The sequence below is a fragment of the Hyla sarda genome, chromosome 3 (assembly GCF_029499605.1).
Source record: "Hyla sarda isolate aHylSar1 chromosome 3, aHylSar1.hap1, whole genome shotgun sequence".
In the NCBI taxonomy this organism is placed as follows: domain Eukaryota; kingdom Metazoa; phylum Chordata; class Amphibia; order Anura; family Hylidae; genus Hyla; species Hyla sarda.
In genome coordinates this window covers 170498435-170524035 of record NC_079191.1, presented here as the reverse complement: position 1 = coordinate 170524035, position 25601 = coordinate 170498435, and the positions used below count along the sequence as shown (strand labels likewise).

Sequence of the window (25601 nt, the reverse complement as noted above, 5' to 3'; positions counted from 1 at the left end):
ATACAGGAGGATCGCAATGGGTGTCAGAAGTGACACCCAGGGCGATCTGTCAATTAGTACAGGTACTACTACTACCATCATGGAACAGTGTGTTCAATGCTGGGAGTAGTAGTACTACCTAAAAATAAAAAATAAAAAAAAAGGGAAAAACACACACAGTACATTTTTATTATTGTTGACTACATTTTTAGTGCCCTGCCCGTCCACATAAATTGATCTCTGTTTAAAAATGTATTAAAATTTTGTTATAAAAAAGATCCATTTCGTCAAATACTATTTTTTTCCATCACTACTGTATCTTTTTTAATATTTTTTTTAATGATACCCTACAAAATTTTATTAAAAAAAGGTATCTCCATCACTTTTTTGGATCGCTAAAGTCCAAAAAGGAATAAAAACCGCCTGCAAAAACGCCAAAGTTAAAACCCACATGTCGACTTCTATCGGAGAAAAACGCCACAATTTCAGGGGGAAAAATGCCATAGGCTCAACATGCTGCGACTTTGCAAATGCCAAACTGAAAAATGCAAAGTGGAAAAAGAATTTTGCAATTTCTCATTGATTTACAGCTAACATCTGACTGCAGTGTTTTTTTCAATGACAAAGTTCGCTCTGTGCGTAATGACGGGCGATACAGGGGCCAGAGCAGCGTGACGTCATGGCTCCGCCCCTCATGACATCACGGCCCGTCCCCTTAATGCAAGTCTATGGCAGGGGGCGTGGTGACCGCCACGCCCTCTTCCCATAGACTTGTATTGACGGGGCGGGCCGTGACGTCACGAGGGGCGGAGCCGTGACGTAATGATGATCCGGCCCCTGTATTGCCCGTCATTACGTGCAGAGCGATCTCGCTCTGCGCAGTAATGATAGCGGGGTGCTGCAGCAGCGATCCCCGGGGTCCCCAGCAGCGGGACCCCGGTGATCTGACATCTTATCCCCTATCCTTTGGATAGGGGATAAGATGTCTAGGGGCGGAATAACCCTTTAACCAAGTGGAAACTTAGCCTAACACAGATTCTTTAATTCAACATGCTTCAATGTGCAACATTTTAGCTGCACTATATGAAGTTGTTCTTCCACTCAACCGATTGTTCTTACTTGGGTCACTTTTTGTATATACAAACAATGTTATACCAGGAACAAACCCACAAGACCTGCCATTTTGGAGATCATTTGACCCGGTATTCGAGTCATCACAACTGGCTCTTGTCAAAGTTGGTCAGATCCTTACAATTGCACATTTTTGGCTTCTTAAATATCAACTTCAAAAACTAACTTGAATCAATGTTCTTTACTTCACCTGTCAGTGAGTTTAATGTTATGGCAGGTTAGTGTATATACAGGTTGGTGTATATAATTTAAACATTTTCTAAAAGCCTTGGAAACCCTTTTCATTAATAATGCTAAGAATACTCTTGAGTAAGTGTGAAAAAGATGCCAAAATAAAGGGTTCCCAGTTGACACCTACAACATAATGTTATCAGAGGGTTAACCCATAGTTTTGTGAGTGACATGGAAATCTTCTAAATGTGAACATATATCACAAAATGTTCAGTTCAACCCAATCTTTATGCATTGAGATGATTCCCTATCCAATCTACATAATTTGACACTTTGGTATATACACCATACACTTGTTTGCTGCCACACTCTTCAGGCCCTCCCCATGATACCAGCCCTTGTGCCACCCACCTACTTGAGTCAGGGTCTTGTATTATAAAAGCCCCCCCACTATCTCCCAGGCAAGTATCCTTCCCACCTTCATAATATCCTGCACAAAACATATTTTCTGTTACACTGTAATTCCCAGAGCGGGACTCATAGCTCTCCTTACATTCAGCATGAAGTACTACTGGAAGTTTCACATACTGGAGCACATCAGAAGATGTTCTCATGCCAAAGCTAATGGCTTCATCTATAGTATTATTAGGGTTGGAGATACCCCATCCAGCTACAAGACCAAGAGTATTGGGCTGAGGACCTTCCAACTCATGATCCAGCTCTGGCAAACATATCGGCATTATGAATTGATGCATTGCTACCTTTTCTTTCAATTTTACCAGTGCTATGTCATGGTTATAAATCTGCGGGTCAAATGATTCATGTAGTATTATATTCTCTATTGTTCTAGTAATAGCATCATCTTTATTCTTTACATCATGCAACCCCAAAAAGATAGTGACGTGCTCCTTCGAAACAGGAATTACAGTGTTGTCGCGTCGTTGGGATTTCAACACATGAGCCGCTGTAAGCACCCAATAATCGGATAATAATGCTCCACTGCCAAACCATTTGTTTTCTGGAACACGAGACATATCTTCAACCACGATAAGCACCTGCCAAGGAAAAAATCCAGGTTCTGCATTACGCCCACCAATGATACGTTTCACTTTTCCTGGGATTGACTGTGTAGGTCTTCCACAGACTGTCAAAAGAAAAATGTAGGATAAAAGCATTAGGTAATAACTTATTGCTAAGCATGTATAATGTATTGTTAAATGAATTATGCCAGTCGTCTTACTATATTCTAAACTTCTGGATCTTATTTTTCTTACAGAGTTCCAGTTAGTATGGAGTCTTTAGGACCATGCTCCCTGAAAAGTATACAAAATAGCTTTTTTTCAGGATAGAAAACTGCCTCTAATGCCACCTATAGGAGGTTATACATATTATAAAACTCAGCGAGTCTGTGTACAGATGTCCCATGTATCTGATCACTTCCTGGTTTACTCTCTGAACTGAAGCTGTACTGTTGCCAGGCAACAGAGCACACACTCTCCCACTACTTGCATGTTGGCTCATTTTCGTATAAGTTTTATTGCTGGACTAAAAACCGTGGTAGACCAGTCTGGCAACAAAACTGGATACAGTCGAAATATGAGCCAACCGGAGTCACTATCTGACTCCATCTGGCTCATTTAAGTGAATGGGGTGCGGTGTGGGTCCGGCAGTTTTTTAAATTCTCTCACCCAAACTAAGCCAGTACCTCCTGGACAGACAAAGAGACTGCAATTGAACTAAGCAGGTCTGACCCACATAGAGGGTCATAACCAAGGCCTATAGATTATCAAAACGAAGCAGGCACATGAGGTATTAGGAAGCCTATATCTCTCAAATAGAATCATTTAGTAATGTGTGTACATTGGCCATATGTTTTATTTTACGTAATGCATTCATTTAGGCCTATAAAGCTTTGTGAGACAACCCCTTCAAGGGTATGTTCACACATACTTTATATGCTGTGAAACCTGCAGCTTAAAATCCATAGCATGTACGGTACGTGTAAACATTTTCTAGGCCCCACCCATCTGTTAACCCATGCCCCCTCTGTCAGTCATGAAACAGATGACTAGGAGATAGGAGAACCCTTGATTTCTCTGCAATAGGCATCAAGGACAACTACAGTATACTTTTTAAAGGGGTACTCCAGTGAAATTTTTTTTTAAATTTTTTATTAACTAGTGCCATAAAGTTAAACAGATTTTTAAATGACTTCTATTAAAACATCTTAATCCTTCCAGTACTTATCAGTAGTGTTGAGCGGCATAGGCCATATTCGAATTCGCGAATATTCGCGAATATATGGACGAATATTCGTCAATTCGTGAATATTCGCATATTCGTAATATTCTCGTTTTATTTTCGCATATGCGAATATTCGCGTGTGCGAAAATTAACATATACGAAAATTTGCATATACAACAAATTAACATAAGCGAAAATCCGCATATGCGAAAATTAGCATATGCATATTTTCGCATATGCGAAAATTTGCACACCAGTCTCACACAGTAGTATTAGAGCCTTCTTACACCACATAAGCTGGAAGCAGAGAGGGATGATCACTGTGATGTGTACTGTGAAAAAAAAATAAATAAAATAACGAATATTCGTAATTACGAATATATAGCGCTATATTCGCGAATATTCGCGAATTCGCGAATATGCGATATTCGCGAATAAAATTTGAATTGCGAATATTCGCGAGCAACACTATTTATCAGCTGCTGTATGCTCTAGGAGAAGTTGAGTAGTTCTTTTCAGTCTGACCACAGTGCTCTCTGCCGACACCTCTGTCCATGCCAGGAACTGTCCAGAGCCGGAGAGGTGATAAGTACTTGAAGGATTAAGATATTTTTATAGAAGTAATTTACAAATGTAATACAATGTAAAATAGGATTGTGCAGCTCACAGCGATAAAAGTGCGAGGTTAACTGAAAAACTCTCTAACCCAAAGAGAGATGAAAGGGTGGTATACCACTGAAGAAGTGGTACAGAATTGCCTTATACACCCCGAAATGCGTTTGGTTATGATAGTTTCTCAATCCAGCACTTGAACCCTATTCACATTGAGGACAATGCCATTGATGCGATTTTTTGCCATTTGAAGCAAATAGGAGTAAAGTCATATACTATATTGTGGAGAGGAGCGAAAGAGCCTACACAAGTTTGCCAGGATATAATTCAACAACTACTACAATCTATTCAAGCCAGAGAATAAAAAAAATTCTACAGAGCATGCGCTCTGCTCGGCCTGGTCAGCTGACCGTCCACGTCACACGCCACCGGATAGCTCGCTGGAGTGAGCGGTCGCACATAGTGCGAATCTATGACTGAATCCAGCTAGAGCTGAAAATCAAAGTTACTAAAATGACGTGGAGTGGCGAGTTCTACTTATGCTGGGAACGCAGTGCCAGTATATAGCAGGACTTCGTTACTCCTCTTGCAGGATCCCGCTACATGCCTTTCTGTTGCAGGATTCCTAGTGAAATGCTCTGCTACAATTTGGCAGAATTTGCTACAACTTTTTTCCCCACAGGACTTGGCAGTATACAATTTGCAAAACCACTGCACGATATATTGAATTATTATTTGCAGGACTCTATTTGTTTTTTCCATTGCAGGACTTTGTTATACTGTACTGTGTGCAGGACTTTATTGATTACAGGACCTACAGAGCATTCATTTTTACAAAATACTTGGTGCATATTTTCAGGCTTAATAGTACAAGATTAGCAACGATACAGTACAATACTGCTATATATTGGGCATAATCTGTGACTAAAACTGTTATTCAACAATATTTCTCATATGTGTTAGTTATTACAAGATAAGATAAACCGTAGGGCCCTGCAGTTTGTGCATTTATTATTGTTTTATATTTTAGAACAAATTGTTTAGATATATGACATTTGTCTGAAGAATCATATTTTTTTCTAAAAAGAACTGACATCCAACATACAGCTATTTTGCAATAGGAGGTGGGCTGAGGACTGAAAAATCTTTTTTTTGACCATTTACAAATGTGTTTACATTTCTGGGGCCAGTTGATATGAAAAAAATAATTTTCCACAGGAGTACCCATTTAAAGTTCTTAAAGCTTTTTTTTTTTTTTTTTACTATTCTTGTCTAGATCTATTGCTCCTTTAAAGACTTTTTAAAGAGTTGGATAAGCTAACCACTACCATAAGTAGCACTTGAGAAACAGTTTTCTTCTTGCTGGAGGAGAGCTATTTTATATATATATATATATATATATATATATATATATATATATATACGGTTTGTATTAAGTTTCTGTGTTACAATATGTATAGCTTGATTTGATTTGTCCAGGCATAATCCATTATCAATGATGTATTAGCCCAAGGATTAATACATCATTGCACATATGAAACCGTCAATACCTTTCAGTGGTGATATAAGTCCATTCCAGCATGACTTTGATTTTTAGTGACATGCACAGTACCAGAGTAACAGCAACATAAGTTTGCAAAAGGAAGTTCTTCAGTGTCCATGTGGGCACCCAAACCCAAAATGTGGTCAGGTAGATCTTCATTCATGCGTGCATTGTGAAGTTTCTTTTTTACAAGAGTGGTTTAAAGATAGAAAGTCAGGATAATAGAATGATATAAGGGAGAAAGTAAAACATGGCAGTGCTGGTTTAACCGTCAAAGGAAAGTAAAGAGCAGCAAGCTATAACCAAGCAATAAATGCCAGAGCCTACATCTCAACCACAACTATGTTCCCAAATTCTTGGCCTAAAGATCTATTTTAAACAGAGATCTTTATGGAAACAGGAATCACTGGAAATTATGGTCTCCTAGCTGTCTGGGGAAGAGGCATGTTTGGATGTCTCCAAGAACATATACGGAAACTGTCAGAAGATGCTACGTTATTGTAAAAAACTAATGGCATAATTATAATATTATGAATAATAATAATAAAAATAATAATATCACCAGAACTATTGGCAGCAATATTAATAAATGAAATGTGTTCAGTGTATTTATTTTTGTTTGTAAAAATAAGTTGTTGTGGTTTTTCACATAGTCAACACAAAGGCAACCTGGAAAATATTCACCCGTTAATGTATTTGTTTACCAAACAAAGCATGCAAAGGGGAGGGTAACTTATTGCATGCATCACACGCTTTGAAAAACAGCCACACAAAGCAAGGCATAAAGTATCAGAAACATATATAACTCAATATTAACAATGAATGATATACATATCCAGAATCAGCGGAGCCTGGACACAGTAAAATGAGTCAAAACTTAGGTTGGAGTGATGGAAATGTGGTAAAAGGAGGAATATGATGTGACTCAAAGAAATGTTAGTAGTAGCAAACATGTTTAGTGCTTTCATAAAAAAGTATGTTCTACCATTGTGGCTGCTACATGCCATCAAACATTCTGTGGCCATTTGCCTTCACATACTTCTTTGGTTTAATCCGCATGCTGCAGCCACAACATTACATCATAACCTGATGGTAATCAGATGGAAATGTTCTTTACACACTAAAATCATCATTTGTAAGGGCTTTAAAAGCGTACTCTAGGGAAATAAAATGAATCCACTATCCACAGAATAGGGGATGAGTTAAGTCTCGGATCATGGGAGGTGGAAGGGATAGGGTGAGCAGGGTTGTCTGACCAGTGGGGCCCTGGTGATTGGCTGAGCGGGCCATCACCGAAGCTCATATATGAGACTGGGGGTGCAGTGTGTCGAGGATAGGTAAGTAGCCAGGCCTGGTGCAGGAGATAACAGGGGCCCCAACAGTTGAACTCCCCCCACAATCCTTGTATAAGTGATAAGTTTTATTTCCCTGGAGTGAAATAATCTATATGCAACAATTTTAGAAGATATGACACAGAGGCATATTGATAAATAAGTCTAAGGTGATAAACTGTATCTTATATCACCTGTATTTATAAATGGGGAAATATAAAGCATTTTGTTAGACAAAGGCAAATACTACACAGGTATAACCAATTATGCACATAATAATACGTTCACTACTTACCTGGCTGACATTCTGGAAGTTTATCTCCTATCTCAGAATTTATCCACACACCATTTTCATTACAGGTGTATCCAGCTGCATGGCAAAGCAAATCCATTAGATACTTAGACTTATTATCAACTACATTAAGGTTAAAATTAAAGAGTACCTGTCGGCAAACTAAACTTTTAATATATTTTTCCTTATGTAATTATAAGACACTTTGCTATTTACTTGCTGTTAAAATTCCCAACCTTTATGTTTTTAATGTGATTGAAAAAACATCCACTAAGTGGATGTTCTATTCCTTGCACAAGTCAAACAGTTAGTCTCCACCCAGACTTGCAGAAGTCCAAACTAAGGAAGTGTGTGTGGGGCATGGCGAGGCACAGCTCTCACAGGCTTCAGTGATGTGGCCCCTGCTGAGGAACGCCCACTTTCTCCTGCCAGGAGCTCACACAATTGTCCTGAATTTTGTGAATCAGTTATGGGTCATTATAAAGGTATACATCATTAGGGCTCTGATGTTCTTCCAGCCTTATGGAGAGTCTTTACTTCAGTATTTTCCTGGGTTCATGATAGTTTTATGCCATATGGCTAAGGACACATTAAAATAGAAAAAATGTCAAACTCACCTACCAGCTGCAATTCTAACACCTCCTGGTCCCTGCTTTTTACCATCACTTGCTGGTTCTTGTTATAAGTTGCCTTAGCCAATCAATGGGTGCAGCAGGACACTGCTGTGACCTATCCATTGTTTCAACTGACACTTCTTTAGTTTGGGTCATATTTTAGTTTAGGTCATATTGGGTCTGTTCAGGTCCCGTGGTTGATGTGTGAGGCTCCAGGGACCTGACAGGTTCTCTTTAAACATACAGTGTATAATATAGGCACATACTATACATACCAGTAATGTTTGGGATCATTGAGTAGTATGGTTCTTGGCATAAGTATGTGACTGTTGACTGGTAGGTGGTGGTGTTTTCTGGTGTAGGAAAAGTCACATATCCATTCTCAAGCTCTTTTGGTGTTTTGCAGTCAACAACTAGAAAAGAATCAAAACAGCAGTTGAGTGATAGGTGTTGCAGCTTTTAGTTTTATACTGAATAGCCTAACACAAACTCTATTAATCCCACAAAATCTTATGTCCACATCTATTTCAGAGCTATTTAAGCATTTGACATTAGTAAAATTCTGCTGATATCGTCAATGCATGCAAAAGTTTCAATGAAATAAAAGTTTAAAGGGATACTACTGGGAACTGACCTTATCAGACATTTACCCACAACATACGATTATCCCCTATCCTGTGGATAAATGTCTGATAAGTTCAATTCCTATGAGATTGCATGAGGTCTGCTGGAATCTACTGGGCAACAGGGTACTGGTTACTTACCAGTCTACAGGGTACCAGTTATATACCAGTCTTCAGTGGGCTCCAGCCCCCACTCTACTTGACATCACAAGTGACAGCCCACACAGCCAGTCACCGGATGGCGCTGCACATGGTTTTGGCTGGTGATCGGCTAAGCAATCTCCTGCGATCAGAAACTTCTCAGTTTCCCTGAGAACCCCTTTAATTGAATGCCATATAAGGGTTTCACAATGTTTCACATACAGTGTTTTTTTTTTTTTTTTAAACGCTACAGCTTTTGTGGAAGTATTTTTTTTTAAGGGTTATTCTGGGATTTTTTTTATTATTAAACTGTGCTACAGGGCTGTTAAGTTAGTGTAGTTAATATAGTGTCTTTATCGGTGTTTGGGGTACTCTGGCTCTAATTCATCTTATCCCCTATCCAAAGGATCCTTTGGTCTTGCAATTCTTCAGGTGTTGAAATGGAGCTTGTCTATGCTTCAATGAGTGGAGCAACTGCTTGGTGGGAGGGAAATCATTCTCCACAGGGCTGCAGGGAATTGTTCTTTCAAGCACAGCTTGCATGCAAGAGAGTTCAGCTGTGCTGCAATCGGTGTGGTGGTTAATGTGTGGAAAAGTGACCTCACACTTACAAACAAGGGATCTTGGGACTTGTAGTTGTAGGAAGGGAACTCCAATAGGAAATTTCACAAAAAGAAAGCAGCAGCATTATTATGGACATACAACACAGCCATTTAGCCCTATGTCAAGCACAGATCCTTCCTAAACATGTCGATGTGCGTTAAGTACTAAAGTCATCTTTTGTTGGATAACCCCTTGAAATGTTTTATCCAAAGCCAAAAATAGATTTAAAATGAATGGGACATATCAAGCAAGAACTTATACTTCTCCTCTATGCCTGATGCATGTTTGGCTTTGGCTTTCAAAAAAAAAAAGGCTGCATCAAAAACTGCAGTGGCATTTTTCCAAAAAATGAAACCACCCTTAAAGTGTACCACAAAAAAACACAAAAGGAGTTCATACAAGCCACTGATAAAAATAAATAAATCTTTATTCAGACAAATAATAAACTGACTTCGAAATATAAAACAGTGTGAAAACAGAGATAAACTCTGGACTGCCACAGAGATAGAAATAGTAGAATAGATATATAATATTGCACTTATAATAATATCGCATTAATGCCTGTCACTAAAGTATACAGTATAATGTCAGAGCTACATATCACAAATACATTCTATGTCTTTAAATTGGAATGCATACCAGTGGATCACTCTGACCGCGGATCCCAAATGCGCAAACTGTGCCTTAACATACCAAATATACTAGATGGAACATCAAAAAGTGCAAATGTGCTTACCCATGTTAATGTATATCTCTGAGCCTAACGCTGTTTCATTTTCCCACTTTTTCAAGGGGCCGCTGTCTATTTCCTATTGCCATTGTGGCCTTTATATATCCGGTGTCCCGGAAATGCTGTGTGTCACGTGGTGTTTCCCATATTGGCACAGGCGCAGAGCTCCCGACTGCCGCTCACTGCCCCACTTCCGTCAGCTCAACCTCAAGGACAAATTTGTTAAGAGCCTATGTGGCGAAAACTCCTCAACCTGTCGGTATGAGTAACCCACGTGTAGGATGTTTTCCATGTGGCGATTGTGTGGCCTGTGCTAATATTCTAAGAATTAAGACGTTTATGTCAACAGATGAAGCAAGAGAATACTCGAGAATACTCGATCCACCAATAGAATACTCGATCCGTGCAATACCGAAAACGTCATTTATTATGCTACCTGTGGATGATCAAAAATTTATATAGGATTAGCATCTAGATAATAAAAAATACGCACCCTGGAACATGCACGGGATATATTGGTGGCAAAAAATGCGCATGAGTTTGCAACATTGAAAACCCTGCCCAGACATTTTAAACTGGAACATAATTGTGACCCCTCGAGCCTACAGATAATAGGTATTGAAAAAATAAGTTTAGGCACTAGAGGGGGTAACTACAAGAAAGTGTTGGCACAAAAGGAGTGCTGCTGGATAGTACAACTAGGCACCATGACCCCTAGATGCCTAAATGAACAATTGTCATTTACAGCGTTTCTTTAAAGGGGTACTACCGTGCTGACAGCTTATCTCCTATCTAAAGGATAGGGAATAAGTTGCCTGATCGGTCGGGGTCCCGCAGCTGGGGACCCCCGCGATCTCACACACAGCACCCCGCTCTCATCAGGCGGCGGAGCGAACATCGCTCCATATCTGATGACTGCTGATCGCGGGGCCGGAGTATCGTGATGTCACGGCTCCGCCCCCATGTGATGTCAAGCTCTGCTGTCTCGCCCCCTACCATAGACTTGCATTGAGGGGTGGAGCGTGACGTAATACGGGGGCGGATCTGTGATGTCACGATCACCAGCCCTGTCATCAGACCCGGAGCGGATGTTCGCTCCTGGGCCTGATGAGAGCGGGGTGCTGCGTGATCGCAGCAGTCCCCAGCGGCGGGACCCCGCGCGATCAGGCAACTTATCCCCTCGCCAGCCGCGCGATTGCCGCGGCTGGCTATTAACCCTTTAGATCGCCGCTGTCAAAGTTGACAAAGGCTTCTAAAGGGACATTTAAACCATCCCTGGTGGTCCAGTGGGGTGGATCGCCCCCCCACAGCGTGATAGCAGAGGAGCGATCCACTGCTGAAGTAGCCAGAGGCCTTACCTCTCCTGCTGTGGCTGTACCGGCTCTGTGATTTATAGAGCCTGGCTGAACAAGGCTTTATCAATCAAGCGCTAAGCACACAGATCAATGTGGTTCTATGGAAAGTCCCCTAAGGGGACTAAAAGTGTAGAAAAAAAGTTGAATAAAAAGTTTAAAAAACAACCATTAACCCCTTCCATATTAAAAGTATGAATCACCCCCCTTTTCCCAAATTCCATATAAAAATATGTAAACATAATAAAAATAAACATATGTGATATAATCGCGTGCGTATATGTCCGAACTATAAAAATATAATATTAATTAACCCCTTAAGGACTCAGGGTTTTTCCGTTTTTGCACTTTCGTTTTTTCCTCCTTACCTTTTAAAAATCATAACCCTTTCAATTTTCCACATAAAAATCCATATTATGGCTTATTTTTTGTGTCGCCAATTCTACTTTGCAGTGACATTAGTCATTTTACCCAAAAATGCACGGCGAAATTGAAAAAAAATCATTGTGCAACAAAATCGAAAAAAAATCGCAATTTTGTAACTTTTGGGGGCTTCCGTTTCTACGCAGTGCATATTTCGGTAAAAATTACACCTTATCATTATTCTGTAGGTCCATACGGTTAAAATGATACCCTACTTATATAGGTTTGATTTTGTCGCACTTCTGGAAAAAATCATAACTACATGCAGGAAAATGTATACGTTTAAAAATGTCATCTTCTGACCCCTATAACTCTTTTATTTTTCCATGTACAGGGCGGTATGAGGACTCATTTTTTGCACCGAGATCTGAAGTTTTTATCGGTATGATTTTTGTTTTGATCGGACTTTTTGATCACTTTTTATTCATTTTTTTAATGGTATAAAAAGTGACCAAAATAAGCTTTTTTGGACTTTGGAATTTTTTTGCGCGTACGCCATTGACCGTGCGGTTTAATTAATGATATATTTTTATAGTTCGGACATGTACGCACGCGGTGATACCACATATGTTTATTTATTTTTTTTTTACACTGTTTTATTTTTTTTATGGGAAAAGGGGGGTGATTCAACCTTTTATTAGGGAAGGGGTTAAATGACCTTTATTAACACTTTTTTTTTTACATTTTTTTTGCAGTGTTATAGGTCCCATAGGGACCTATAACACTGCACACACTGATCTCCTATGCTGATCACTGGCGTGTATTAACACGCCTGTGATCAGCATTATCGGCGCTTGACTGCTCCTGTCTGGATCTCAGGCACGGAGCAGTCATTCGTCGATTGGACACCGAGGAGGCAGGTAAGGGCCCTCCCGGTGTCTGGTCAGCTGTTCGGGACGCCGCGATTTCAGCGCGGCGGTCCCGAACAGCCCGACTGAGCAGCCGGGTCACTTTCAATTTAACTTTTGAAGCGGCGGTCAGCTTTGACCGCCGCTTCTAAAGGGTTAATACCACACATCGCCGCGATTGGCGATGTGTGGTATTAGCCGTGGGTCCCGGCCGTTGATGAGCGCCGGGACCGACGCGATATGATGCAGGATCGCGGCGCGATTCCACTTCATATCGCGGGAGCCAGCGCAGGACATAAATATACGTCCTGCGTCGATAAGGGGTTAAACTGCGCGGTCGATGGGGTACACATAAAAATTCCAGAGTCCAAAATTGCGTATTTTTGGTCACTTTGAATACCCTAAAAATTTTTATAAAAAGCGATCAAAAAGTCCCAACAAAACAAAAATGGTACCAAGAAAAACTTCAGATCACGGCGCAAAAAATGTGCTCTCATACATCCCTGTATATGGAAAAATAAAAAAAAGTTTTTTTTAGTAGTAAAATAAAATAAAAACCTATACAAATTAGGTATCCTTGTAACCATATGGACCTACAGAATGAAAATATGATATAATTTATACCGAAAAGTGTACTGCAGAGAATCGGAAGCCCCCAAAAGTTACAAAATGGCATTTTTTTTCCAATTTTGCCCCACAAATATTTTTTTTCTGGTTTTGCTGTAAATTTTGTGGGGAAATGATTGATGTCATTATAAAGTACAATTGGTGGCACAAAAAAAAAAAAAAAAAAAAAGCTCTCATATGTGTCTGTATGTTCAATATTGAAAGCGTTATAATTTTTCTAAGGTGATGAGGAAAAAACGAAAGTGCAAAAACCCTGCGTCCTTAAAGGGGTTAAGGGTGTTTAAGACAACCTTTTATTTGGAAAAATACCATTGCAGTGTTTTAATCCTTTAACAACGCAGGACATGTATTTACGTCCTGCGCTGGCTCCCGCGATATAACGCGGGGTCACGCTGTGACCCCGCATGATATCGAGTTGGTCCCGGTGGCCATCAATGGCCGGGACCCGCAGCTAATATAGGACATCACCGATCACGGTGATGCCCTTTATTAACCCTTCAGAAGCGGCGATCAAAGTTGACCGCCGCATCTGAATTGAAAGTGAAAGTATCGCGGCAGCTCATTCTGGCTGTTCGGGACCGCCGCGATGAAATCGCGGCATCCCGAACAGCTAACAGGACACCGGGAGGCCACAGGACACATCCAACTTTAACAAAAAGTTGTGAAACACCTGTGGGGTGTTAAGGCTCACTGGACCCCTTGTTACGTGCCTTGAGGGGTGTAGTTTCCAAAATAGTATGCCATGTTTTTTTTTTTTTGCTGTTCTGGCACCATAGGGGTTTCCTAAATGCGTCATGCCCCCCAAAAACCATTCCAGAAAAACTCATTCTCCAAAATCCCACTGTTGCTCCTTCCCTTCTGAGCCCTCTTGTGCACCCACCGAACACATGACATACACATATGAGGTATTTTCTTACTCGAGAGAAATTGGGTTACACATTTTAGGAAGATTTCTCTCCTTTTACCCCTTGTAAAAATTCAAAAACTGGGTCTACATGAACATGCCAGTGTAAAAAATGAAGATTTTGAATTTTCTCTTTCAATTTGCTGCTATTCCTGTGAAACACCTAAAGGGTTAACTTTTGAATGTCATTTTGAATACTTTGAGGGGTGCAGTTTTTATAATGGGGTCATTTGTGGGGTATTTCAAATAAGAAGGCCCTTCAAATCCACTTCAAAACAGAACTGGTCCCTGAAAAATTTAGATTTTAAAAATGTTGTGAAAAATTTGAAAATTGCTGATGTCTTCCAAAAGTAAAAATATGTCAACTTTATGATGCAATCATAGAGTAGACATGTTGTATATGTGAATCAATATATAATTTATTTGGAATATTCATTTTCCTTATAAGCAGAGAGCTTCAAAGTAAAATAAAATGCAAAATTTTTAATTTTTTCATCAAACTTTGGCATTTTTCACCAAGAAATGATGCAAGTATCGACAAAATGTTACCACTAACATAAAGTAGAATATGTCATGAAAAAACTATCTCGGAATCAGAATGAAAGGTAAAAGCATCCCAGAGTTATTAATGCTTAAAGTGAAAGTGTTCAGATGTTAAAAAATGGCCGGGTCCTACAGTGAAAATTGGCTGGGTCCTTAAGGGGTTAAGGGGTTAAACCAAAGACAAAGTAGAGTCCAGCAGTAAGTTAAAAAAAAATTAGTATAAGTCCTTGCCTTATTTACCAATCCTTTAAATCTTCTCCTGGCTTTGGCTTAAAAAAACTGAATGCAATTTTTTCTGCTTCTGAGACTATTGCACTTTGCAGGACCTGCCTGAGTGGGCTGGTTCTGCCACAAGTGCTTGCAGGAAAGAGAGAAAAGATTGGGGGACCAGATGGTGATCAAAAGGAGCTGTTGGGAACCTGAGGGGGACCAGGTCTAGGTAGCAAACACTGGATAACTGGGGCTTCATGGCAACTTTGGACATGTTACACAAATAGTGCGTGACATTGAATATCACATTTCTAAATAATGTTATGTGTGACATGCGACATAGTGCCACTACAACTCGATAGTCACAAAAATTGCATCCTTGATGGATTTTTTTATGGCAAGTTGCATATGGATTTGCCACCATTGATCCCAATGCAAGTCTACTGCTTACAATTTCTGTGTGATTTTAGTTATTTAAAAAACAAAAAAAATAAAACAAATCTCATCTATAATAAATTCATGTAACAGCAAGTCCCAGTCAAGTCTCACAAATGATATTGGTTGCCAAAGAACAAAATTTGCATGTAACCCTAGCTTAAAGTTCCCTGTGACACTGCATTTTGTATTGAATTGCCACGCAACACTTGATCTAGAGATTGCTCTTCCAGAGAATTCAAATAAAAAATATTAGTTTTTGGGGTTCTATGTGTTAGTTAGGTATTTTACTTGGTTTTTAAGCATTCATCAAAAGACTAATTTTCCCTTTCTACGTGTTACCTTATTTCTTTGAACTTACCTGTAAGTAAAAAAAAAAAAAACAGTATCCTGCTTTTACCCAACATTTGTATTGTATATTTTATTCATAAAGGCTTTTTTCGAATGCCTCTAGTATAATAATTTTTATACAATATTCAACTTCTTCTGAGGCAATCTATAACACTACTCAATGCTCTCTTAAAGGGGCTATCCAGGAATAGAAAAAGAGAGCTAGTTTCTTTTACAAACCACTCCCTCTCTGTCATCAGGTTGGGTGTGGTATTACAACTTGGCTCCATTCATTTCAGTGGAACTGAGCTGCAGAACCACACCCAGCCAGGAGGCAGACAGGGAGTGTTTTTTGGAAGAAATTAGCTCTGTTTTTCTATTCCTGGATAACCCCTTTAAAGGGGTTCTTTGGTGCTTACACATCTTATCCCCTATCGAAAGGATAGGGGATAAGATGCCTGATAGCGGGAGTCCCACCACTGGGGACGCCCGTGATCATGCACACGGCACCCCGTTTGTAATCAGTCCCCGGAGCGTGTTCACTCCGGGTCTGATTACGGGCGACCACCGGGCCGGCGGCATGTGACGTCACGCTCCGCCCCTCAATGCAAGCCTACGGGAGGGGGCGTGATAGCTATCACGCCCCCTCCCATAGGCTTGCATTGAGGGGCGGAGTGTGACGTCACACGGGGGCGGAGGCGTAACGCCACACGCCGCCGGCCCGGTGGTCTCCCGTAATAAGACCCGGAGAGAACACGCTCTGGGGACTGATTACAAACGGGGTGCCGCGTGCATGATCACGGGCATCCCCAGAGGGGGGACTGCCGCGATCAGACATCTTATTCCCTATCTTTTGGATAGGGGATTAGATGTGTAAGCACCGGAGAACCCCTTTAAGAGAGCATTTACTAGTTTTAGAATATTTTTCTTTCACTGTGCTGACCAATTTACTTGATTCTATACTTGTACTGTAGCTCTATACTATACTTTCTAACATATTTTTAACATATTTTCATTGCTAGCACTAAGACAAAAAAATAAAATATCATTGAGCAATGATTAATTTAATGTATCACCTAACAACTCACAGGGGGTAATATGGATCAATAGATTACAGGTTATGAGTAATATGTATTGGTGTAAAAAAAATACAAATTATTTATAGATGCGGGTGAACTTTTCTTTTGTCTGAACATTGTGCAAAGTCCAGAGGAACTACTTCACTACATTTCCTTTGTATGTAGGAGATGTCATAATTACTTGTGCTGCTTACCGCTATTAAAAAAAATATACTAATCTTGAGATGCTTGTTCTTCATTTCTTTATTTATAGCAAATTCATAAATATGAGCTAAAAGATTCCCTTTAAAAGATTTGCTGCTAAATTCATGATGCGGGATTAGGCAGAACAGTTCTTGTAAAGTCCATACATTGGCAGGATAGAGGTGTTCTGGTAGCATGAAGGGGATCTAGACAATACCAGGCAGGTGGCTTATTTGTTACGGCTCATTGGTGTAGATTAGGACAGGTTTTTAGAAACAACATGCAGCTGTACATCTGAAATTCATAGCAGTAAAAGCCTAGGCTCAGGGCCGGCCCTACCATGGGATCCGGTGGGACCATGGTCCCAGGCGGCACTTTTTCCAGGGTGGTACTTTGCTGCCCCTTTTTTTTGTGCCACCTGGATCCAGTGTCAGGATGGCCCTGCTGCTTAATAGCATAGTGGCCACTTTAACACAGTGAGATTGAACTCGGCCTGCCCGGGTCTGACGAGGGACATCGCACAAGCCAGGTGAGTGTGTCTGTGTGCCTGTCTATGTCTCTTTCTGTGTGTCAGGGGGGTGGGGGGTTATGGACTATGCTACTTAAGGTGGGCAAACTGTTATCTAATGTGGGGAAATTGCTACCTAATGTGGTTAAACTGCTACCTAATGTGGTGAAACTGCTACCTAATGTGGTGAAACGGCTACCTAATGTGGGGAAACTGCTACCTAATGTGGGGAAACTGCTACCCAATGTGGGAAACTGCTACCCAATGTTGGGAAACTATGCTACTTAATGTGGAGAATCCATGTTACCTAATGTGGGGAAACTATGCTAACTAATGTGGGAAAACTATGCTACCTAATGTGGGGAAACTATGCTACCTAATGTGGGGGAAACTGCTACCTACTTAATGTGGGAAAACTGCTACCTACCTAATGTGGGGAAACTGCTACCAACCTAATGTGGGGAAACTGCTACCTACCTAATATGGGGGAACTGCTGCCTACCTAATGCCTTTTTTTTCCTTTAAGGGGGAGGGGGCAGTATTTCACTCTTGGACCCAGGTAGCACATTTATTTATTTATTTATGGCCATATTTAAGTGCACTACATACTAGCCATTTGAGTTTGAATTAAAACATATTATTCACAATGCACAAAAACAGTATACTATAGTAGAAGCTGCTGTAGAGTTGATAAATAAAATAAAAATAATAATAATATTCATAATGATAATATCATAACATAACATTTTTGAATAGTCCCAAAAGTACACAAGTTACAATATGGAGTAATATTTCTGTTGGTTTGCCTGGATAAAAGTGTTCTGACCTTTTTTGAAAGAAATACCCTTGTAATATTATTGCCAAAATTAAGCATATGCAAATGATGTTTTAGGAGAACGTGGAAGTAGATAGACAGGCTTTTCAGTCTATGTAATAGTATTTGTTTCCTCTGGCAAATGTGCTCGGAGAATTTAATGAGAGCAACAGACTGAACTGGAATATAGAGCGGCCCCCTTATTATATGCAGTGACTCCAGCCGGAGACCTCCAGTAGATCCTGTGCTTTTCATGCACTCATCTGTCTTGTGCAGTTAATATAAAGTGTTCTTTAACATTGGGCAAATGACAACAGGCCAATGGCAACTTGTTCTCATTCGAGTCTTCAGCTCATCCTCACATCCTTTTCTGTAGTTTTGTGAAAAGGGGGAAGCAACAAAGGAGTAAAGGAATTGTAAGAAGGAGACAAAAAGAGAAAAGAGGAAAGGGAGATTAGTATTCATGCAAACATGCAGAAAACCGACCACCAGAGTACAGATATCATGGACCCTCTTAAGAAAGAAAATAATGGATTCCTTCATAGACAGGAACCATTGCCATTGCCAGTTTGTGAAAAAGTCATTTTGCAGAATAGAAATAGTATATAGGGTGGTAAAGAAAAGCAGTTTCACTCCAGTTACTGGAAAATCCTTTTACGTGTTACTATAAAGGGAAGGAGAAGTATGCATGCTACATGAAAGGAGAACATTTGAGCAGCACAGACATAGACCCTTTGTTTGGTCTTTAAATGTCCTTCTTTTTTAAAAACCTTATTTGCCCTTGCAGGTAGAGTTTTTGTCCTGGGCTTTAATAAATATTATAAATGATAGAAATGCACTTGAAAATATAGTTCTATCATCTTAAATGAAGCTTATAAAGAGCTAAAGAAAACAGCAAGCAGTTCCTGGCATCAAAAGTTGCGCTTTGTGAAAAAATTTGCAATAGCGCGGAACATCCCTCACAATGAGAGATAATGATGTATACTGAAGATATGTTCTGGCTCTATACAGTATATCAGACGGGATCATGTTTCTTACTTTGACATCTTGGAACCTCATTACTCCATGTTCCATTTTTCCTACACTCAATCTGGAAACTTTCCATTTCCATGCTGTCCTAGTAAAAGACAAAAAAAAAAAAACAACCTTTTATTTAACTTTTCAACAATAGTTCAGCAATACGTCTAGAGAGCATAAAGGGTATGCCCAGCTTTTTTTTTTTTTTTTAGTTTACATACATATAAAAAAAGAGAGAACTATAAAAAAAATTCTTGTGCTGAATAGAAGCAAAAGCTACATTCAAAATTCTTCAGACTTTAGATCTGAAACCTCCCAGCATGCCATGCACAGATCTTGTTACAGCAAATGCAAATATGAACTGGCTTGTAGCCAATGTGTTTAGGTGATGATAAATAGCCACTCACACCTACCTTTCATTAGAGGAGTGGCTGCTTAGTATTATAAAATCAAAATTTTATGTCTCAGCCAAGCATCAAAGAGGAGGAGCCGAGCTACTCAATTGCCCTACTTGCTTGTCCTCAACTCCTAGCCTCTCCTTGTTTAACATATAGGTTACTGAACATCAGTCAAGGAGAGCCTGGGAGGTAAGGGCAAGCCAGGAAACATGCCAAGCTGTAGTTATTGAGTAGCTCGGCTCCGACTCTTTCACACTCAGCTGAGAAATAAAAAAGTGATTTTATATGTTTTATATGTTTTCATTGGCTCTAGGAAAGTTACAGTTTGGTTTTATACTCTAACAGTGTCCAACTACGTCTCTATGTCCCTTTAACCATAATTTTATCCTATTTTCAGAGATTTGTTTATAATATCACTGCAGGGACTAACAAGATGATGAGGACTCTTGACATGGGTTGTGTTTCACAAGGCTGTATTTGCCATTAGGCATCTCTGGGCCTTTGAAGTGGGTGGCATCCCGGATTTCTCCTAGAGCAGACTTGTCCCAAGTGGGTATATTTTTTTCATTCAGTGCTCCTTTGGATTCATGTTTACATTTCACATAAGCACTTTGGCAGCGGTTGGCACCTGATGTTTTTTTTTGTTATGTACCATATATATCTATACATTTTTTCCTGTCTTTGATTTATGATATATTTATATATTTGGTGCTCATTAGATGTTTATTTGGGGTTATGTTCCCCTACTTTGTGTGATTCCATTTAGTCTTGCATACCGATTGGTGGCATGTATATATTGTGAAAGGTGCTGGTTATGTTGTTTCTGATCTATGAAATGCCTCCTTTTTAATACTTTATCCAATTTATCTAAAGTTTTAACTTTGTTATATACCCATGGGCCTGTGTGTATTTGTAACAGATCTGCATGAAAAGATTCCGATGCTGGTGGAATAATCCTAATGGAGTGTTTTCAGTGCAAGTGCCTAGGGGAACACAAGTTGTAAATATGGCCTTGGAGTTGCATAATAACTCCTGGAGAAATAATAACTCATGTTTATCATTTTAACAGGATGCAGTTTAGTCTTATAATGTTGGGGGTGTATGAAGTTTCAGTACTTTGTGTTGTGAACTTAGACGGTGCCTAATCTTCTAGTTAGGAAATTACTAATTAGTTGTTGCCAGCATGGTGCACAACATGTAACTGTGTGAAAGTCACCTAATAGAATCCTTAAGTCTGCAACTTTAATAATAAGCAGCAACTCCCCTCATTAATAGTAGGCGTGTGAGCAGCTGCTTATCAGTAATTTGCACTTGTGCGACCTCCCCTTATATATTATTGTAACTTATCTTCGGCCTCCTGGGAAGCAATTTCTTATTTAATATTAATTTACTTCCCAATTTAAGAGACCACCAAGTTATTAGAATCGTGATCTAAACAATGTATGTAAAGTTTATTGGATTAATTTAGATGTCTGTATTATGAACTGGGATAACTATGACTCACCTTCATAATTCGATACCCAGGGTTACAGGTGATTACTGCTTGGTCTTTGAAGGTGTATTCCAATTGAGTAGGTTCAATTTTACCATTTGTAGGGGGTCTTAGGTCAGGACAGGAGATACCTAAAATGACATTCTATCAGAATTACCATTTTCTACAGCTCGACTTAGCATGTTATAACTCATGTTTGCAGCGGGTCTCAAGACTCCCTGTGTGATCTAAACTTTTGACATGTCTGGACAACATGTCAAAAGTTTGTGTAAGTGACATTTTAATTATTGCTCATCCACAGAGTAGGGAAAACACTAAAGAGATGGTAAAATGGTAGATGGTAAAACAAATCATTAGGTTACCTGTGACGGTATAAGACAGCCTCCATCCTCCATTCTCTCCTGAGTTATCACTGTGGAACAGAATCTGAACACTGTTACTTCCCGTTTCTATTCTACCAGGGGATTTCTCTCCACATATTGGACCAAATTCTTTTCTTCCAGCTTTGATCTACCCAAATATGAATTAACAAACTGTTTATGACGGTATATAACATACTAAAACTAACAAGTCAGTCGAAGCAACATCATATTCCCTACATCCTATACTACTAGTGCTACCAATGTAGCAAATAATGATGATAGTTGCGATTTACACCAGCAGGACAATTAAATGATATTAAATTCAAAATCTACAACTACAATAATGTTTGGTTTGTCATTGACATGAAATCTTTCAAATGTATCCAGTTCGGTGTGTTTATAGGTGTTTATAGGACAACTTTAGAATCATCTACTTATAAAAGGGTTTCCATCAATTTATTTAGATATAAATGGTGCTATTAAAATGTATTTATTATGCAAGGCTATATACTGTATAAGGCCTTCCAAGAAGTGGCCACATTACCTTGTCATGTGATAGAAAAATTCTGGCTCTGTAAAAGTACAGCACCTGCTTAGTTACTAAATATTGTCACATGATCACTAGTAACAAATCTCATTGTCACCCAATGCTCATTCTGTAAATGTATGGTTGCAGAACATTTACTCTATGTTACATAGTTATTAAAGTTGAAAAAAGAGTCCATCATGTTCAACCCATTATCCGACTGTGTCTATCCACAGAAATGCAACCCCCCTCCCCCATGAGGCAGAAGTCATTTGCACCATAACAGGAAAAATTCCTTCCCGCCTCAATATGACAATCAAAATAAATCCCTATATTATTGTTCTATCCCTATAAATCTTGTATTTATATACTATATCTTTCCAGAAAAACATCCAGGCCCCCTTTGAACTTTTTACATAATTAAACCATCACAACATCATGTGGCAGAGAGTTCCATAGTCTCACTGCTCTTACAGTAAAGAATCCCTGTCTGTAATGATGGTGAAACCTTCTTTCCTCTAAACATAAAGGATGTCCCCCCCTTCTTGCCGGCTGCTGGGGCCCTGTACAGGAGATTGCAGGGGTCCCTACGCTCGGACCCTCCTCTATCTGAAACTTATCCCCTATCCTAAGTTTTTCAGGGCTGGACTATTCCTTTAAGTCTAATGCATTCGCCTGCATGCGAATACCAGCACGTCACTCACCTTACTCATCTTCTGCCTCTCCGTGTCCTCGCAGCCCCGGTGCGTGTGCCCCCACCTCCGTGTACCCCCACCTCCTAAGAGCCCCGGAGCTCTTACTCTTAAAGAGCGAGTGCTCATTTAATTAAGTGTCTATATTTGCACCCTGTCCTTAAATATCAGCTCCTCCCTTGGTTCCCTGTCGGATCTTTGGTTACCTTGTGCCTTAGTGAAAGTCTGTGTCCCTGTTACCCTGTACCTGTTCCTTGCTACCTTACCTCCCCTGCCTCTGTTTTACCTGCCCTGACCTACTGCTTTCTTGCCACGTCCTGCCAGTCCCCTTCTGTGCCACACGACCTCCCAGCTACCTGTGTGGATGAGTCGTGCCAGGGGTAGCGACCTGGGTGCCGCCTGCCACAGCAAGACCATTCCGCTTTGCAGCGGGCTGTGGTGAAAACCAGCGGCACCTTAGACTCTGCTCCCTGGCTCAGCTTACGTCATCATCCACACAGGCCCAGAGGATCCACAACCTGCTGTGACCCGTTACAGTAAGATCCTGCCATGGATCCCGCTGGGGTGCCTTTGCCAGATGTCTTGGATCTTTCCACCATCGTGGTTCAGCAGTCGCAGCAGTTAGCCCGTCAGGCGCAACAACTGAATCAACTTTCAGCCATGGTGCAACAGCTTCTTGCCGCTCAGCAGCAACAACAACAATAGCAGCAGCCACCTGTTCCTGAGCCTCTTCCTGTGTCCGCCGGGATCAAGCTTCGTTTGTCCTTGCCTTCAAAGTATGACAGAGATCCCAAGCTGTGTAGAGGCTTTGTGACACAGTGTTCTATCCATCTTGAACTCATGGCGGATCTGTTCCCGACGGAGCATGCTAAAAGGGTGTTTGTGTTCAGTCTATTGTCTGGAAAAGCTTTGGCATGGGCCACTCTTCTCTGGGATCATAGAGATCCGGTCTCCCTGAACACAGAATTGCAGAATTCCGCAATGCATTTGAAGAACCCACACGAGCCTCCATTGCCGAGATGGCTCTACTGAACCTCTGCCAAGGAAACTCCTCAGTTGGAGACTACGCAGTTCAGTTCCGCACTCTTGCCTCTGAACTTTCTTGGAATGACGAGGCCTTGTGTGCTACTTTTAAAAAAGGACTTTCCTATCGAAACAAGGATGCTCTCGCTGCACGAGATTCCCCTGCTAACCTAAGCGAACTTATCCATTTAGCCACTCGAATTGATGTGCGTTTTGCCGAGAGGCAGGAGGAACTTCCTTTGGAAAAAGAACCTGCCAGAACACGGCGCTTGCCTCACCTGGCCCCCGTGTTCCAATATCCACCCCTACTCTCTACTTTGCCTCTTGCCGAAGACACTATGGAAGTGGACCGTTTTCACTTAACGCAGCAGGAAAAATCCCATCGACGCAATAAGAATTTGTGCCTATATTGTGCCAGTCCGGAGCACTTTCTCAAAGACTGTTCTATACATCCTCCGCGTCCGGGAGAAAGCTCTTAACTTGTACAAGTAGGAGTGGCTTCCCTAGATGTTAATATTACCTCTCCTCGCTTGACCACCTCAGTTCAAGTATTTTCCTCTGCCAAGACGACTTTTATCACTTCTCCTCTTTTGGACTACGGTTCCGCTGGTAACTTCATTAGTGCCTCACAGGTCTGTAAACACCGTCTTCCAGTGTCTCACCTTGCCAAGCCCTTCTACATCTCTTCTGTTAATGGACAAAATCTGAACTGTAAGGTGCAATTTCGCATGGAACCCCTCATGCAAGTAGGAAATTTGCATAAGGAAAAAATGTTGTTCTATGTCTTACCACATTGTACTTCGGAGCTTCTTCTTGGTCTTCCTTGGCTTCAACGTCTTCTCCACAACTTGACTGCAAATCTGGTGAAATCACTTGTTGTGGACAATATTGCCAAGATCACTGTCTTGTTCCTCTTGTGATATCTTCTGTACCTGTTAAATGCAGATGTAAAGTCTTGAATTGGGGACATTCTTCCTTGGCAGTTGGTCACCTTAGAAGATGAAAGACTCCATGACAGAAGCCTGCAAGTTCCTTACAGCCTTTGCCCATTCCAGAAACCCCCTGGTCTCATGTAGTGGGGAACTCTCTGAATTCCAAAGAAGAGGGGAGACCAACGGGCAGGGGGGTACTGTAACGCCTGTGCTCCAGCCGGACACGCCGGCCATGAGCGCTCTTTGTTCCCATCCCTCCTGTCGGTGGGGCTGGGATTCACATTGTGGGATGCACCCGCATGCGAATCCCAGCCCGACACTCACCTTCCTCATCTTCCGCCTCTCCGTGACCTCGCAGTCCCGGCGCGTTAAGCTCTGCATCCTAGGGCGCGCACGCCAGAGCTCTTACTCTTAAAAGGCGAGTGCTCGTTTAATTCAGTGTCTACACCCGCACCCTGTCCTTAAATATCAGCTCCTCCTTTGGCTCTCTGCCGGATCTTTGGTTACATTGCGCCTTAGTGAAAGTCTTTGTCCCTGTTACCATGTACCTGTTCCTTGCTACCTTACCTCCCCTGCAACTGTTTTACCTGCCCTGACCTACTGCCATCTTGCCACATCCTGCCAGTCTCCTTCTGTGCCACGCCATCTCCCAGCTAGCTGTGTGGACGAGTCGTGAAAGGGGTAGCGACCTGGGTGCCGCCTGCCGCAGCAAGACCATCCCTCTTTGCTGTGGGCTCTGGTAAAAACCAGCGGCACCTTAGACTCTGCTCCTTGGCACAGATCACATCATCAACCACACAGGCCCACACTGCTGGTGTTGTAGACAAATACTGTTTTAAGCGTAGTGGAGTGTACTGTACTCCCCTCATTTATGTACTAAGTATGTCAT

At 40.9% G+C, this 25601-nt stretch overlaps 1 protein-coding gene across 2 annotated transcripts in view; it reads right to left on the bottom strand.

Annotated features, from left to right (window-relative positions):
• Positions 1-882: 882 nt before the first annotated feature.
• MASP1 (MBL associated serine protease 1) overlaps positions 883-25601 on the bottom strand; it is a 68611-nt gene continuing 43892 nt past the window's right edge. The window contains exons 6-11 of one of the 2 annotated variants that reach the window (XM_056565470.1): positions 21540-21687; positions 21190-21308; positions 19309-19387; positions 8193-8330; positions 7307-7381; positions 883-2425 (exon numbers count right to left, since the gene is read on the bottom strand). In XM_056565470.1, coding sequence (XP_056421445.1) covers positions 1569-2425; positions 7307-7381; positions 8193-8330; positions 19309-19387; positions 21190-21308; positions 21540-21687 — 1416 coding nt within the window. In that variant the 3' untranslated portion in view covers positions 883-1568. Of the gene's footprint in view, positions 2426-7306; positions 7382-8192; positions 8331-16734; positions 18641-19308; positions 19388-21189; positions 21309-21539; positions 21688-25601 lie in introns of those variants that run through there. The other variant, XM_056565471.1, reaches the window with a different exon arrangement.